Source organism: Oryctolagus cuniculus, chromosome 4, assembly GCF_051225735.1.
Source record: "Oryctolagus cuniculus isolate XC-2025 breed Fujian yellow rabbit chromosome 4, ASM5122573v1, whole genome shotgun sequence".
In the NCBI taxonomy this organism is placed as follows: domain Eukaryota; kingdom Metazoa; phylum Chordata; class Mammalia; order Lagomorpha; family Leporidae; genus Oryctolagus; species Oryctolagus cuniculus.
The window spans coordinates 167262455-167277132 of record NC_142870.1 but is presented as its reverse complement, the minus strand read 5'-3'; the positions used below and the strand labels follow the sequence as shown (position 1 = coordinate 167277132).

Here is a 14678-nt window from a genome sequence, read left to right as displayed (position 1 = left end):
TCCTAAACAGCACTCTGGCCTCAGAATCAGCCCTTAAGGCATTAGGATTTGGCTAAAAAGCCCATGAGAGTATTTTAGGCATGGAAAGCCAAGACACTCTGGCAAAAAAAATGAAAGATCTTTGTGAATGAGATCCCAGTGGAAAGAATGGGCCATCAAAGAAGGAGGTACCTTTCTCTGAAGTGGCTCCAATTTTAACCATGCATTATGACTAACTACACAGTTGATCCTGCAAGAATAGTTTGATGACCACATGGTACTAGGGTTACAGTCATTATCTGACTGTCTACCATGGTGGACGTGGGCCAGGAGAAGACTTTAGCAGCACTGTGCTGCAGAGGCTACCTTCACAAATGATTTTTAAGGATCAGTTTTTAAGGGGGGTGTGGGGAGGGCATTGGGAATGTGGAGAGTTCAAGAACGAGCAAGGGAGCAAACGTTTCAGTGTGTGCAATTCTTGCTTAATTAGAAAAGAAGACTATTAAGTTATTTTTAAATGCACTGAAGATCAGCAGGTATATTAGAATTAAATTACACTGGGAGGCTGATTGGCAGGCTATGCAATGTGGGCAAGTTTCTAATCTTGTCTTTATCAGCATAGTTTGCAAAGTAGGCTTGAAAGGCATGCCCTCAAACCCATAGAGTATGGAGCTATAATTATGCAAGCAAAAAAAGAAACTAATTAGAAATGTGATAAGCAATGATTAGGGAGCCTCTTTCAGGAGGAAAAGGAACAAAATAAGCAGATGCCAACTGTGGCGGCTTTGGTGACAAGGGACAGACCCACTGGTAAAATGAAAAGTTCCCTGTCACCTGGGGAAGGGATTTCCCTCAGGACTGGAGTATTAGTATGTCATTTATGTAGAGGGCTAAAAACAAAAACAGGTACCACAGAGAGAGCCTGCCATTAGAAGATGCTGACACTGCAAGGCCTGAGCCCCCACTGAGAGCACTCGCAGAGTTATTGCCAACCAGGAATCCTCCTGAGTAGCAGTAGCAGGAACTGAAATAACCCCAGCAAAACAGAGTCTAGTGGGGAGGGTGACTGAAGACCTTGGCTCCTTTTTGACTGAAGTTCTTGGGCTTGATCCCGAGGCAGGGTGCATTGGAAGAGAGACTTTTTCTCCCTAGGCTCTCCCAATGCCTGCCCTCCTGCCCTCCAGGGCGAACCGCATCTTCCTCCTTCCTAGTTTGCCTTGCTGAATCAATCCTGAGCCATCCAGAGGCTCTGAGCTGTTGCCCTTCCTCTCCAGCCTCATCTCACCTGCAGGGTGCAAGTGTGAATTCTGGAGCCTGACAGTTTCCGGGTGCTAATGACTGAGTTGTGGGGCCCTGCAGGAAGACCTGGCACTCTGTGTCTGGGTTCCTCATTTACAAGTGGAGGTGAGACTATGTCAGAGGACTGTTGTGAGGATTAAAGCAGGTATAAAGGGAAAAATGCAGAGACTAGCATGCAGGAGGCTCACTTGCTGAGTACCCAACAAATGTGCAATTAGTGTAAATTTGCTTCCTCGGGTGAAACTCCTTAACTTCAATCATTACCCACTCTTCTTCTGTAGTAATTACCATTATCTACTTAATGTATTTAAGAAATCAATGCAACGTTTTACTGGGCCCTGTTTCAAGCAATAGTGTTTGCGATCATTTCTCAAACACATGTTAAAATAAGAGCAGATCCTCTAGAACAATGGTTTGGATGTTTTGAACGTTGGCACCCTCTGAAGTCTCAGATCAGGTGCACATTCCGTGCATCACCTGCCAGTCACTCTCCCAGAGAGCATGTCTGCAGCACTTCACTTTCAGAGATGAAAACACATCTTCCTTGCCCTTGTGAGCAGAGACCCAAGGGACACAGTGGGGAGAACAATTATCATGTACAAATGGGGACAGGGGACACTTCACCCGGGGCTGGCTAGTTTTTGAAAAGAACCAAATATTTCAGATGTTCCAAATTCCAGATGCAAGACAACTTGGCGTTGCACTTGGAGTCTACGTTGTGAGGCTTGGCCTCTTAGGTGAGATCCTTGCAACCCTCATCTATCAAATGGGATTAGGTCTCCGTCTCGCAGCTGCTGGAAGATTACAGACGCAGCCGGTCCTCCATGGATGAGTGTCATCCTCAGAATCTCAGCACTCGCATAGGCAGACCCTTTCCTGTCCTGCAGGCATGTGGACCTGGCTATCCTCCTCTCTGCTGTTAATGCTCTCTAGGATTTTCCTCAAAGTCTGCCTCTGCCGAAAGCATCCCGTCATATGCATAACCCACCTAACTGGTGAACACATACCAAAGGCTTCCCAAGTTCAAGGCACAACTCCAAAAAGCCTCCTGTGTACTCCTTGTGACAACGGTATCTGACAGAGGATAGGGCTTGTGAAATCCCACTTGACTTGTGATGAAATGAGGCATAGAGAGGTTAAGCCATGAGACCAGGTCCCACAGCTGGTAAGTGAGGAGTAGGTAGCAATGAACCTGCTTCTAGTTAACACGGGGTTGCAGTGAATGCCCATGGAAGACCAGTCCATCTAGCCCAGTGACCTGACTGCAGGCATTGTGTTCCTCAGGGGACACTGGCAGTATCTGGAGACATCGTTGGTTGTCAGAGCTGGGGACTGGGTGTTGCCAGCATTTAGTGGTTATCAGTCAGGGATATTGCCAAATATCCAACAATGCATAGGACCATCCCCTGCTCCCAAAAAAGAATTACCCATCATAAAACGTCAGTGGTGCCATGTTGGAGACCCCCTGATACAGACACCAGTGCATCAAGTATGTAGAAACTTCCCTCTTTACTCTTTTCAAAGATTTCTTTTATTTATTTGAAAGGAAGAGTGAGGGGGTGGGGGAAGAGAAAGAGAAAAAGAGACCTTCCATTTGCTGGTTCACTCCCCATATGGCTGCCAACAGCCAGGACTAGGCCACGCTGAAATCAGGAGCCAGGAACTCCATCCGGGCTTCCCACATGGGTGCAGGGGCCCACGCACTTGGGTCACCATCTGCTGTTTTCCTAGGCACGTTAACAGGGAGCTGGATTGGAAGTGGAGCAGCTGGGACTCAAAGCAGAGACAGGGGGAGGCCAGAGTTGCATGTGGTGGCTTAATTCACTGAGTCACAACTGAAGCCCAGAACCTAACTCATTAAAGTCCAACTTCTGGCTTGGAAGAAGCCACAGAACGCTGACATCCGCATCTACTTTTCTACAAGCAATCCTGCAAGCCAGGACCCAGAGCCAGCTTCCTCAGGCACATTGTCTTGTCATTCAGATAAGTTGATTAAAAGCACCCCACAGAGTGCAGGGGCTGGGTGGAAGAGAACAGGCAAGGAGCAGCACAGCAGGTGACCCGAGTTAACAACACAGCCAATGGCCTGGCCCCTGGCAGTCTACAGGATGGAGAGAATAAAGAAGCAGGGACAAGCTCTTAGCAGCAGCCTCCACTCTGTGATCCCGGAAGGAAGAAACCAACTTGTAGGGCAGAGGGGAGAGCCGTGCAGGCACATGGACATCCTGCCAGGCCCCAGCATTTCCCTCTTCTTACACTGGTGACCCTGTTTGCTTTTAGTTTTCGAAGAGACATGAAACTGTCAGTTGACAAACATAATCAATAGGACAAAGTTGGAGAGGGTTTGTTTAGCAAAGTTTTCTGTATACACTGCCAAAATAATCCGGTGAGGGGCAAATACATTCGCTATGACGAACAGCAACAGAAGGCAGGAAGCTGACCTGAGTATTTTTGCTTTATTCAATCTAATAAACATTTCATGTATATAAAAGACAAACAATGCATAGGATGAAAATAAGTGCTTGAGATTTCTGATATAAAAGAGTATACAGCATTCACATTCCTATTAATACATGAGCATGGCTGAAGTGTTCCATAAAAGAATAAACTTTCCCTTTATGTATAGTAGTAAGAAAAAAAAGTCAGTATTTTTAGGAACTACAGAATGTTATTCCTTGGTCTTTTCTCTTGAATAAAAAAAGACAACATAGAACAAGCCACAGTATCATCCGACACCACGATCCAGTTTACACTGAGGATGACCCAGAAGTGGTAAAGCTCTCAAACCTCGGGAGATCCCCTGTATGCACCAGTATTCTAAGAATCCACCACTAGAGGTCAATGAGCAACAGCTATTGGGAAGGCACCAGCAAGCCCTAAGGTGCAAGTGCAACTCAGCGCTTCCCTCCTAGGACTGCACAGTGTGTGGTCGTCTCTGAAGCCCAGCAGCACTGAGCAGGGCGCCTAGGGCTTCCACTGGGCCCCACGCTTCGCACGTATCCTAGAACCTCAATGAGATGAGATCTTTTACAATCCACGCAGAGCTGATGCGCCCACTGCCAGTCCTCTCTCGTATTCCCCTCTGGCTAAAGACAAATAGCTTTAAAAACACAAAATGATAAAAAAAAAAAAAAAAGATTGTTACTTGCAGCATTAACACTTGTGTTTGTGGAGTAACAAGTTTCCTCTGGAGTATTAAAGCTCATTCTTTGTTCCTGTCTACACGGACACAGACTTCCTTACTGCAAATGGGACTGGGGTGTCCCACGTTCCAGCCCTCGCTGTGTGGGGAAGGCTGGTGTCCTGAAGATTCGGAAAACAGGAGGAAACCTTCCTGGAGGAAAGCACTCCCCTTCTTAATGCAGAGGGAAAAACCCTTCATGGAGAAGCAAAAGGGACGTGGGCTACCTGGGACCACACGAAGCAGTCCCCGTGAGTCCAACTAAAGGCTGACTTGAAATTTTCATTCCAGACCAGGTAGTCAAAATCCTATGATATAGCCAGAGAATGATGGCTTGAATGCACGTTTCTTACAAGGGACTTTGGTGAAATCCCAGAGTGGGGTACAAATGTTTACAGTGAGAAGAGAAGCAGCTTTTTAAGTGTGTCCACACCTTCATTTTGTGAATGATGTGCATTGCAGAGAACTGGAAACCATTTGCTATCCTTACGAGGGATCCATGTCCTTCTGCAAAAATCTACTAATATTTTAAAAAGTGGCTCAACTTTCTTCAGCGCTGTGCTGGCCAAGCCAAACACGTGTTCAGCCTGCCCGAGGACGGGGTCCTCACAGTGGCAGGATTGTGTAGTTGGGCTGACACCTGCTTGAGCTTTCAGGAGCTCAGAAAGACGGGACCCAGGGATGTTTGCACGGAAAGCGAGAGACTCAAGCCAAGTGTGGCGAGAAACTAAACACAATGAGCCCTGGGGCGGGAGGCGGTGGTGGGAAATCTGTTCCCTTTTGGGGAAGGAAGAAGGCTGGGACTGGGGAAGGGTAGCAAATGTACAGAGGGAATGACACAGCGAAGAACAATCTTACTAGTAGATGGTGGGGCAAGTTCACGGGTGCAGACATTTACCCTGATTGTTCTGCAGCCTATGAGGGTGACACATGGGGCCTCGAAACATTTAAACTAGCAGAGATGGGGCAGTTTCTGAGCTGTGTGGAGCTTGGAGCCCAGATGCAAAATCCAGGAGCGTCAATGGCACACAGGAACCCCAGGAACACTGGTCCCCAAACAGTGCGACCATACTTAGCTCCAGGGCTGGAGGAGAACCCCCGTGCCAGGAATCATGATTGCAAAAGCAAGTGTAACGTGGCCGAAGCAGGCCCCGAGACACGGAGCGTCTCTGCTCACGCCAGGTGCCCCGTCGCCCAGCTTGGGGAGGACACCACGTGTGTCTGTCAAGGGGTAACGCTGTCCTCTGCCTTCCTTCCTCGCTCGGTTCTGGGGCTCTCCAACCAAACCGATTTCCTGGGAATCTTTGATCTTTTTCCTTGTCTCTTTTCAGAGTATGGCTATATATATTTATATAGATAGATATAGATATAGACATATATAGATATATATAAAACATAGCTATTCCATATTTATATACAGGCATTAATAAAGTGCAAATGTTATTGGCTATTGTAAAAAAAAATCAATCTCGTTTCCTGAGGAAGTGCTAACACAGCTTATCCTATGACAATGTCAAAGGTTTAGAATGCTTTATGTCACCTGCTCCCTGTGCTGTGTTTTCCATTCATCCCCACAGCTTACAGGGAGGGGGAGTGATGCCCTTGGTTTTCCAGGAAGCATCGGCCAATTCAGGGGCAGCTTCCTGCTGCCGCTGTTCTTTGGTGAGAGTGGTGGCTTCTTTGGATTTGGCCCAGCCGGTCCCAGAAGTGCTACTTGGTAGTGTTCAGCGAGCCATCTTCTGGAATCTTCTCCTCAGAGCAGCTCCTTCCCGAGAGTCTGTCCAGGTACTCCAACTCGCTGAAGCGTTCCGCCACGCACTGGGCCGTGAGACGGGCCTCCGGGTCATGGTCCCAGCATTCGGTCAGTGTCTCACACACCATCTGTATGCCCTGGAGAGGGAGAGGGGTCCAAAGCACACTTGAATGGAGGGTTCTGGGGGTGGCAAGGTGGTCTGTTGACATTTGGCCCTGCAGCGTACTAACACGCTCTGCCCAAGCACCTTGCCAGTTCCATGTGGAACAGGGGCTGTGCAGGGGGCAACGGCTCAAGACACCTGTCTGCCTATTCGCACTGGTGTGATTTGGTCACTACAGGTCAGGACACACGAGGGCCCCCTGCTTGGGATACAGGGCGAGAGGAGCATTGTCAACGCTTGATTTCTCAGGTGGTGGCCCCCAATACCGGTCACACCTTTCTATTCTACTTTGAGCAATTTTAGGTTCACCGCTAAACTGAATGGAAAAGTATAGCAAGTCTCTAAATAACTCCTTCCCCACACACGCACAGGCTCTACTGTCACCAGCTGGCCTCTGTTTGGTGCACCTATTGCAACTGACGAGCCAAAGCTGATACATGATTCCTAACCAAGATCCACGGTTCACCCTGTGGTTCCCTCTGGGTGTTGTACACTCCACTGGTTTTGATCTTCCACTGCCGTGTCATGCATAATATTGCCTCCACCCTAGAAATCCCTCATATTCCACTTGTTCCCTCCCCCTCCCCCTGAAGTCCTGGCTCTGCATTTGTTTGTGCTGGGGATCATAGAGTTGGCTCACATAACACCACTCGATTCCGACAGGGCTGAATACCAAAGTCAGGGTGGTGTGCAGGCAGTGGGCCGGGTTCTTTACGTAAAGTGCACGTTTCGTGGAAGAATTCAGAAGCAGCTTCGAGGAACTACCAAGATGACCTCTCGCTTGCCCCATTCCTCTCCAACATTAAATCACACTCTGGGAAATGCTGTCTTTGTATGTTAAGAGTGCTTGCCTCTAGTCTATTTAATAGGGTTTATCCCAGCCCCATAAATGCCCCATCCAATGAGTCCAGCAGGGTGCCAAGTTTCCATTCACTGGCTTATTATTTATTTTTTTTTGCATTGCAAATTTTGTGGTTATTATTGCAAATCCTTTTGGGGGAAGAAATCAGACAACAGCTAAATAGATAATGTGATAAGCCAGAAATAGTTTTTTCTTCCCAGCTAAAAGATGAGCATTGCCAATGGCGATCTCTCACAACGGCTAAGGTGGGACAGACAGATCTCAACCCCGTCCTGGAGAGCCAGCACTTGTCCCACTTGCCTTTTTTTTCTTTTTTTTAATTTTTTTGACAGGCAGAGTGGACAGTGAGAGAGAGAGACAGAGAGAAAGGTCTTCCTTTTGCCGTTGGTTCACCCTCCAATGGCCGCCGCGGCCTGCGCACTGAGGCAGGCGCACCGCGCTGATCTGATGGCAGGAGCCAGGTGCTTCTCCTGGTCTCCCATGGGGTGCAGGGCCCAAGGACTTGGGCCATCCTCCACTGCCCTCCCTGGCCACAGCAGAGAGCTGGCCTGGAAGAGGAGCAACCAGGACAGAATCCGGCACCCCAACTGGGACTAGAACCCAGCACCGCTAGGCGGAGGATTAACCTAGTGCTGGTGCCGCAAGGCGGAGGATTAGCCCAGTGAGCCACGGCACTGGCCCCACTTGCCTTTTAACACCAACAGCTTTCCCAACACACCTACAAGCTTGTTTCTCCCTCCCCACCCTGTGAGTTCATGATGTTGAATTAATTGTAAAATTCACCTAATTGACGGCATTGATTGATGGCCCTGTTAAAAGTGGAGTGTTATTGTTGGTACACAAGTAACATTTATTTTATTCTGGCACTGTAATTACAGGCAGTAAATTAAATTAAATATTAAGCATTAACTTGAAATCAATAGGGCAACAAATCTCATTAAGAGAAAAAATGTATTATGCAAATTCTTCCCAGAATTTTATCATCATGAATAATGGCTTCATTAGAAGAATTACACAGCAGAAGAAGCTACAGAGTTTGGAAGAAACATAACACTCTAGAATCTTCTGATTTTTGAATTTATGCAAAACCAGTGTTGCAGTTTTAGAATCACAGATGATCTGCCGGAAACCCAGGACAGGCCCCTCCCCCACTGCAACCTGGGTCAGCCCTGACGGCTGACAGGCTGTCCCTGAAGTGGCTTTGGTCAAGGCTAGCCCAGGGCAGACTTTCTGCTCCATCTGCCTTCCGTCTTGCAGCAGAGGTGTTGTTATTTCTGTTTCTTATCTGAACCTGCCTTGCCCTTAGGAAAACCTACCACTTCCAAACTCCTTCCAATCCAGAGCAATGGCGCCCTCTTTAGCAGACACCTGTGCGCGGCATCCTGCATGCCGCAGTCACTCCCCGGTCCAGCTGCCTAACAAACCCTGCTCCTCTCCCAACTCCAAGAATTTCTTTCCTAAGCCGCAGATTCCCAGAGGAAAACATCTGAAGCCAGCAGGAATGAAACATAAACTCCCGGGTTGGGGGAAAGACCGGGGAGGGAATGGCCCTGGCTGCAAACAGAAACATTTTCGCTCCAGAACCAAGGGTCCTTGTTTACAAAATGTGACAAACAACCTTCCGACGGATACTGATGAGCCCTCCTTGGGTGCTGCCTACTCCCCTGCTTGCTGGAACTTAGAGTAAATACCAGGGTCATCCACTTTATTGGTTTTCTTTATAAACAGAACCTTCTCCGGTCCCGGAACACACAGGGACCCACCCCGAGATTTAAGTCCCATCTCCCAGAATTCTCTCCCACCTAAGGGGCTGGTGAGCATGCTGTGTTACTGTATAACATAGGACAGGGTATGTATGTGACGTCAGTCACTGCTTAGACACTGCACCAGCCGCTGCCCCTCCATTTATTTCCAACCACTTTGGCTGCAGCAGCAGCTGTGCTGGGTGCTCCTCTAGCGTCCCCTTGACCTAGCCAGGAACACCAGATCCCGCCCCAGCAGTCACGCCTTACCTGGTGGTTAAGCCAGAAGCTGGGGATTTCTGGTCGACCTCGATCTCGCAGCACATTGTCTTTCATGCTCTCCACACAGGGGTGCTCCCGCACCTTGGAACCAAACGGAGGCTCGTAATCTTTGACCTCTGTGAAGACAGCAAACACAGGGCCACTGAGAACAGGACATGCAGCTGCAGGAGACACGTGTGTGGGGAAAGGTGACAAGGCAGCATGTGCACCCCAGGACAGAGCAAGGACCGTCCTGAAGGGTGTGCGCTTTTGCCTCCTTGTGCACGAGCATCTAGTCCATACAACTCTTGGGTAAGAGTTGGTTTTTCACTTCCTCAATGGCCCCAATGGCCAGGGCCGGGCCAGGCTGAAGCCAGGAACCAGGAGCTTTTTTGGGACTTCCACGTGGGTGCAGAGGCCCAAAGACCCAGGCCATCTTCTGCTGCTTTCCCAGGTGCATTAGCAGGGAGCTCGATTGGAAGTGGAGCAGCTGGGACTCTAACTAGCACCACCATGGGATGCTGGCGCTGCAGATGGCAGCTTAACCTGCTGTGCCACAGTGCTAGCCCTGGAGAGTGGAATTTCGATCTGCGTAACACTTCTGTGTCACCTTCATCCCCACCCCCTTCCATCCCCATCTTCAGCCGAACTATAAATTCCCAAGGCCCAAGGCAGTGGCTGAGGTTTGTGTCTTTCAGTTCCTTGCTCAGTGCCCAGACTGTGCCTTATACGTAGTGGGCATTCCATAGACAGGAGTTGGTTGCAATCCAAGCAAAAGTAGAAAACTGGGAATGCGAGCTGGCTCCCAGTCCGGGTTTACTCTGACCTACTTCCCAGGTATAAAATGCATGATGTGACCCTGCGTGACCCTCCTGTCAACCCCCCAACCCCAGATTTATCTTGTAATCCAATTTAATCCAATAATGCGATAGTGGTATGCCTTGAGGAATGTGTGCTATAATACACTAGGATAGAAGAGGGTTTACATGTGATATAAATGGTCCCTTAGAGCACCAGCCAAGAGCACCAGGCCCCAGCTGCTGCGGGCATTGGGTCAAAAGGACACACACCTTCACCTTTCCTGGGGGGACTGCCCTTGGCTGATGGGAACTGCCTGTCCTAGAGATTCCTGGCCGTGTCGGCCTTATCCCAGGAGCAGCCAATAACGGACAAATCCTCTTGGTGGAGCGATTCTGGTGCAATTCCTGGCCAGCGCTGCCCGTGAGACCAGGCCGAGGGGAGACCTCTCCCAAAACTCGAGTCCGCTGACCTTCCTCCCTGCCCTCTCCTGCGAGTTCTTCCTCAATGAATCATTGCACCAAGATCACTGTGCCAGGTTCCAAGACAGCTGCCAAGAAGGTGCCTTCTCCTTCTTCCCAGGTCCACCCACTCTGGTCACAAAGCCACAGGAGGAAGTCCTTTCTTGAGACGCTGCAAGTCTTAAGCTGGACAAGCACCCAGGGATGGCACCCAGCATCAGAGTGCAGGTGGAGTCCCAGCTGCTCTGCCTGCAATGCCACTCCCTGCTAACGTACCTGGGAAAGCAGCAAAGGTGGTCCAAGTCCTGGGGCCCCAGCCACCCATGGGGAAGACCCAGATGGAGTTCCTGGCTCCTGGCTTGAGCCTGGCCCGGTCCTGGTTGTTGTGACCATTTGGGGAGTGAACCAGAGGATGCACGATCTTTCTCCCTCTCTGTAACTCTTTCAAATAAATAAAGAGATCTTAAAGAAGAGAGGGGGAGGATATGACCAATGGAAGGAAAGACAATACCAAGATCAGAGTCAACCCCACAATGAATCTCACATAGGACACACAACTCAAATTGTACCTAGGGGCCAGTTTCCCTCATTTCAAGTCCTAATCTTCAACTTGACATAAGCCCAGCACTTATTTTAATTTTGTAAGTTCTCCATGAACCATAGCAAGTTTCCATGGAGCATGGGAGAGGACAGCCCAGGGTATACTGTTGTTGAAAGACAAAGCAGTGACTGCTCCGGTGAGAGAGAAGACAAACACAGGGATCTTTTTCCAGAGCAAAGAGATTGGTAGCCGGGCCACTTCCTACTTTCATAAAATCCTGGGAAGTTGTGAGATTCCCCTACCGTCCCCAGGGGTCCCAGGGCTGCCTCCCATCTTTGACTTGCGGGAGGTTCCACAGGGAAGAGAGGTCAAGGACAGTGGGAAGGGCACACCAGGGAGACCAATGGATCTCCCTCCTCCTTCCAAATGTCAGACAGACAAGTCTGGAGGCAGCAGCGTCGGAGCCCAGCGGGCAGGCGCCACCCCGGCAGGGAGGCTGTCTTTCAGACCAGGCGTGGGGTGGGGTTGGGAAGTGTGTGCAGGTTTTGAGCTGACCTCTCTTCAACCCCTAGGGAATCTCTATTTATATAGCTTCCAAAGCAACTAAATACATGTTGACTTTTTATTTTTACCATGGATTTTTGCAATTTTTCTTTTTTGTCCTTCTCTTGAATTTTGCATAGCCTACACCCACCACTATTTTTTTTTTCTCATGCCCCATAATGTGCAGCAAGAGCACCTAACGCCCACCTGTGTGTGTGCCTTTGCCGTTCGGTCAGCAGCTTTGCCACTGGGTTGTGGCTGTTGCACAGTGGTGCTTGTTTTTCTTTTTGTGACTATGTAGTCCAGGTCATTCTCAGGGCCCCATGAGGACCTGGACGATGACCATGACAGATGTTATGATGGAGGCCGTTCCCTCTGACGGCCTCGGTTCTTCTACATATTTGCTTTGCAGCAACAGAAGGGCATGGCCCAGGGTTCAAGGTGGAGGCCTGACTCCTGACAGAGGAGGTTAGAGGACAGGAAGCCTCCCAGCCTGATGGGTACCAAGGGTCCTTCTGAGGGGAGAACTCATGTACTGGAACTGAAGAGTCTCGGGTCGGGAGCAGTGCTGGGGACAATCAGTGAGACGTTGGCCAAGGCTTTTGCTACTCTGGCTTCCTCCCAGGGCTCCAGGCAGCTAGCGGCTGAAGGCTCAGTCCACTTTGGCAAAACCACTGGGTCCGAATAACATATCCTTGAGCTACGGATTTGTCACATTAATATTTAAAATCTTTTTATTCTAGAAAGTGAATGTGATTAAGATTATGAGGTTACTAAATATAGGTTAGTGGAGAAAAGCACATCTCTCTTCCACTCATAGTACCTAGTTTCATAAAACTGGGGTAGGTTGCATGGTGAGAGTACCCGTGATATTGAATTTCTCCCTATTGTTTACAAATGAGCATTTATCATTCTATTTTTTATTTTTTAATGAAAGAGCAGGTGTTTCACCCTCAATTCACTAGGGACTGAGGCTTTGGTAAAACACAATAGAAATGGGCTACAAGACAAAGGAATCTCATTGGGGAGTTGTGGCAATACTAAACTGATGATAGAGTCCCCAAACTCCTCCTGAGTTTCTGTGTCCGCCCCACGCCACCCGCTAACCCTCTCCACATGACAACTCTGAGGCACTCTGACACCAGCAGTCGGCACAGAACCACGCCTGGGGCCGCACTGCTTAAATGTTCCACACACACACAAACAGTCTTGGGAGGACAAGGAATACAAGTTATTAAGCCTATCTCCTGGGTTTCACACGAGTCAGAGAATGCCACGGGGCAATCTTCAGAGTCGTGAGCGACACCCTCACTTTACAGAGACAACTGAGACCCAAGGGCACCCCCGATTGCAGGAAGAGCATCCAGAACTGCACGCGGTGCAGCTGCTATGCTGTGAAACTGCTCTGCCTTCTTAGGAAGCTCGTGTGCTTTTCAACCTCTCTAGCAAGCCATGCGGAGAGATCTTTCTCCCCCAAGCAGAGCAAGCACACAGCCCCACTGCGACCAAGCCCATGAGTCAGGAAGGGGAAGGAAGAGGGTAAAGGTATCTTATCCAGGGGGTCCCCACTCTGGGAGACTGCAGGGTAACTGTGTGCAGTGTGGCCCTCTCACGTCCGTACCACAGCGCCTGCCTCAGCACACTTCCTCTTCCCTCCCTGTCTCCCCTGTGGCCGATGGACGCCATCCACAAGCACCAGACCCTCGGAGCTTCCTGTAGGTTCCCTCAGGAAAGAACAATGCCTGCCCCTCTCTTCCCAGTCCTGCGGTACTCGGAGGGAGGGCAGACCCTAGACCAGCAATGCCACCCCTTCTCCTCCGCAGGGGAGCAGCTGGGACACAGCTGGCTTTGCAGTGCAGCTCCCACTTAGCAGGACGGCAAAGCTGCTGGCAGCTTCCCCAAAGCAGTACCCCCTGGGTTTCCATAGCCGCGTTCCAAACTGCGGGCCCTGGAAAGTCAGGACCAGCCTCCTCTCCCAGGCTCGCTTGCTTCCTCATTCCTTTTCGTTCTTGTTCTTTCCTCCCCTACTCCTTTGGGTTCTTTTGCTATTCTTGTCCTTACAAGACTACAGCCACCAGACAACACTCTAAGGAGCCATACTGGGAGTTGTGTTACTCCCCACTAAACTGTTAGGGCACACAGGTGTTTAGCTTAGTGAGGAAGTCCATGACCCACGATGAAGTACAGGGTTCAACTCCCGGCTCTGGTTCCTGATTCCAGCTTCCTGCTACTGCAGGCCCTAGAGGGTGCTGGTGATAGCTCAAGTAATTGGGCTCCTGCCACCCACATGGGGGGCCTGGATTGAGTCCCTGGCTCCTGATTCTGCCCCCGGCTGTTGCAAGAGTCTGGGGAGGGAACTAGCAAATGGGAGCTCTCTCTAGCTGCCTCTCAAATAAATAAATCAATAAATACTATTCCTAACAAAAGAAAGGCTACAATGAGATAAAACAATTGGAAATGTAAAAACATTTCTTGCTCAGCTGGCTGCTATGCATCAGTTTCACGTGACTCTCTCGACTCTGGGGGTTTGGAAATGGGTTTGTTTGTGGGCCACTTCTGGCTGGCGATGACGTGAAGACCGTGCCTGCTGTGTGTGCCAAAGGGGCCCCGAGAGCAACCGCTTCCATCCTCCGCCCACATGCTCCACAAACACTAGCTGAACACCAAACAAACCAAAGCCGGGACAGAGACTTCTTTGTGAAAGGAGGCTGGACGCCGTGTCTGTCCCCACTGAATGATTTCACAACTTTTCTCCTCTACAGAACAAGTACCACGCCAGGGACGCCAGGGATCTCCTTCTGACCTGTTCCCCCTTCAACCAGCACTGCCGGGCTTGCTTGCTTGGTTCTCCTTTTGTATGCCAATGGCTGAGCAAACCATCTGAAATAACACCCTCTCTCCTCACCTATCTGTGACTCTCCCTTTTCTTTCTAAATCATCACATCCATTGCAGTCCACACCCGACAGCACACAACCTATTTACTTCTTCATAGTCTCAGCTCTGGCTGGGATTCCCTGACCCTGGGGAAACAGAGGGCTTTGCCTGCTCCACTGTTTCCATTCAGAACAACCTGAGCCACACAGCAGGCACACAC

At 49.7% G+C, this 14678-nt stretch overlaps 1 protein-coding gene across 2 annotated transcripts in view; it reads right to left on the bottom strand.

The window, feature by feature from the left end:
- Positions 1–3715: 3715 nt before the first annotated feature.
- Positions 3716–14678, bottom strand: part of TGFBR2 (transforming growth factor beta receptor 2) — an 87703-nt gene continuing 76740 nt past the window's right edge. Inside the window, exons 6-7 of one of the 2 annotated variants that reach the window (XM_070071692.2) lie at positions 9250–9377; positions 3716–6349 (exon numbers count right to left, since the gene is read on the bottom strand). In XM_070071692.2, the coding sequence (XP_069927793.1) occupies positions 6170–6349; positions 9250–9377 (308 nt within the window). In that variant the 3' untranslated portion in view covers positions 3716–6169. 2 annotated transcript variants of the gene reach the window in all.